Raw genomic sequence first — 2,963 nt, forward strand, 5'->3', positions numbered from 1 at the left:
CTCTGGCTTCTGCTACTCTACCTGAGGTTCCAACACTGGAACCTCACTGGGACTCTTCTCAGATATCCTGTTGTTGCCCTACGTCGTGGAGATCCTGAAGTTTGGTATCTATAGGACAGCCTCCTTCATGTACTCTAGCAGTTCATGGATGGAATAGATGTTGGGGTGGGCCAAATCAAAGCCTTGGACCTGAGCCTGAGAAGTATCTGAACTGGTCATCCTTCTGCCTCTTCTGCTCTTATTACCTCAGGGCCAGGTCACCCACACCCCCAGCTCTACTGTGCTGTCCAGGTGAGGAGAAGGGCCAGCTCTCCTGCTCTCCTGACCTTGTTGGGGCCAACTCTCCAGACCGCTGCTGGTGGTAAAGGCAAAGAGAGGAGTGACGATCTTTTCTTGTTAAGGCCATGACAGAGCAGTCAAGAGGCCGGGCCAGTTCTCCCACACTCACAGCAGCTCTCCCATGATGACTCATTTGCAACCCCCTACATCCAAAGTCAGCTCTACTGTACTGCCTAGATGGGAGAGAATGCCACCTCCAAACATGGGAGCAGAATTTAGCAGTCCACAGAATGAATTATCAAGTAGCCAGGAAAGGCGTGGAATAACCCTCTGTGCACCCAGGAAGGGCATGGAGTAACCCACCGTGCACCCAGGAAGGGCATGGAGCAACCCTCCGTGCACCCAGGAAGGCCATGGAGCAACCCTCCGTGCACCCAGGAAGGCCATAGAGCAACCCTCTGTGCATGTGACTGAAGAAAGATGCTGATTGCAAATGATGCCTGCTTGGTGATCCCAATTACGTGACATTTGAGAAAAGACAAAAATCAAGATCAGTGCCCACCAGGTGCCAGAGGTCAGTCACGGGGAGTAAAGCATGAAAAGGGCACATAAGGCACATAAAGGATATTTAAGGCAGTGAAACTTTTGTACAACACCCTGATGATCGATGTGTCATATGTGTTACAGCCAATAGAATACACACCACCACCACTGAATTCTAGTGCAAACTACAGACTATGGCTTGATAGTGTCAGTATACACACACTGATGCTAATTCGTGTACCACTTTGGTAGAGGATGCTATGATGGGGCTTGAGGCATATAGAACTCTGTACATTTTATTCAGGTTTACAGTGAAAATAAAGTTGTTCTACTAAAAAGAAAATAAGACAATAATGAAACCCATCCAAAGATGCTACGGTAAGTTCTACAATTAACTTTTATTTAAGAATACATATCATATAAAAGTTTTATTTCATAATTACATAGGTAATGCTCTGTGTCTGATGTCCATGTTTGCTGCAGATGACTGTTGCCTCCATGGGGAAGACATTAAGAATGAAGGGGCCTGGGAAGAGCCACTCTCAGAACTGGGGGTTCTGAGAGGTACCCAGCACCTTGGGTATATCATTGTTCAAATCGAATGAGGAACACAGTCCTGAGACTCTTCTCATGGACCATACCTCACGTCAGCTTAGATTTCATCATCGCCGCCTGCCCGTATGGAACCCAGCTGATGTCTGTGACAGCATCAGTATCCCGCTTCTGATCTCCACTCTTTGAAGTATCTCTCCATCGTGTTCCTAGACTGGAAGCTGCCAACGTTGACAGTGGGTATGATTTTCTGTGGCTTCAGCCACTGGACAAAACGTTTCATTTCTAAGTAGCTGCTGTGTTCGCTGTAGGGGATTCCTGTAACATCAGAGGGAAGAGATTATTTTCTAAAAACCAAACTAATAAAAGTGAAAAAAAGAAAAGAAAAGCAATCTAGAATATTAGTCTAAAAAAAAAATCCTCTGGTGCTTTAGTTATGACAATAAAACTTGATGTCTTTCTGGGTGGTAGTGGTGCACTTCTTTAACCATGCACTTGGGAGGCAGAGGCAGGAGGATCTCTGAGTTTGAGGCTGGCCTGGTCTACAGAGGAAGTGTCAGGACAGCCAGGACTATACAGACAAACATAGTCTTTAAGAAAAAAAGACAGAACAAACAACAATACCCCCCCTTATAAAAACTTAATGTCTTTATGACTAATAAAGATGAAAACATTAACATAACATAAAACTCAGGGCACACAGAAAACAAAAACAAAACCACTACTACATTTCCATGCACACACCTAGGCATATGCATTTTTAGAGAATTATATTAGTTGGAATTTACTTCTTCCACGAAATCAGTGGTTCTCAATCTGTGGGTCTCGACCCCTTTGGTAGTCAAATAAGTCAGAGGGGTGGCCTAAGACGATCTGTAAACACAGATATTTACATTATGATTCAAACAGCAGCATTACAGTTCTGAAGCAGCGAGGAGCTAACGTTAGGTTGGGGTCAGCACAGCGTGAGCATTAAAGGCTGCAGCGTTGGGAAGCTTGAGAACCAGTGCTCTACACTTCCCTCAGCTGTGAACTTCAGGGAAGTCTGCAGGAAACATGAGGAAAATGGGAAGAAGACAAACGGGGGCCTCTGGTTTCTAGAGTAAACAAACCCCAATGCCAAACTTTACATACATAAAAAGCAAGAAGGGAAAAAAAAGGAATTCTAAAAACCCCTTTATTGTCTTTTCTCACAGTTAAAGGACAATGGAGGGCCTGAGAATGAACAAGTCCTCAGTGAAGGTAAGTCAGCAGTCTGGTGACACGTAGCACGTCTCTACCTGACATTCGGAGGGCAAGGGTAAATCTCCCAAAGGGAGCCTGCGCCGGCTGCCACCCTGCCGTCACCACATCTAACCCACCTCTTCCTGCCACAACCTTACTGCTTCCTGTGACTGTGGTATAAAACCACAACATTGCCTGTTTCAAGTAATTCTATCTTTTCCTCTAAAATCACTGACTGTCGCATGCAGTGGCCCGTGCTAGGCAGCATCAGAGTATTGCCAGCTCTCTTATGCTGGCTTACAGTGCATTCGGTAGGGTTCTCTCTCTCTCTCTCTCTCTCTCTCTCTCTCTCTCTCTCTCTCTCT

General features: G+C 45.5%; 1 protein-coding gene across 1 annotated transcript in view; it reads right to left on the reverse strand.

Moving 5' to 3' along the window:
• Nucleotides 1-1,196: 1,196 nt before the first annotated feature.
• The window catches only part of Dclre1a (DNA cross-link repair 1A), a 19,988-nt gene continuing 18,221 nt past the window's right edge, over nt 1,197-2,963 (reverse strand). Inside the window, exon 9 of the mRNA XM_028773715.1 lies at nt 1,197-1,692. Coding sequence (XP_028629548.1) covers nt 1,532-1,692 — 161 coding nt within the window. The 3' untranslated portion in view covers nt 1,197-1,531. The remainder of the gene's footprint in view (nt 1,693-2,963) is intronic.

The sequence above is a fragment of the Grammomys surdaster genome, unplaced genomic scaffold (genome assembly GCF_004785775.1).
Source record: "Grammomys surdaster isolate TR1022 unplaced genomic scaffold, NIH_TR_1.0 66, whole genome shotgun sequence".
NCBI classification, from domain to species: domain Eukaryota; kingdom Metazoa; phylum Chordata; class Mammalia; order Rodentia; family Muridae; genus Grammomys; species Grammomys surdaster.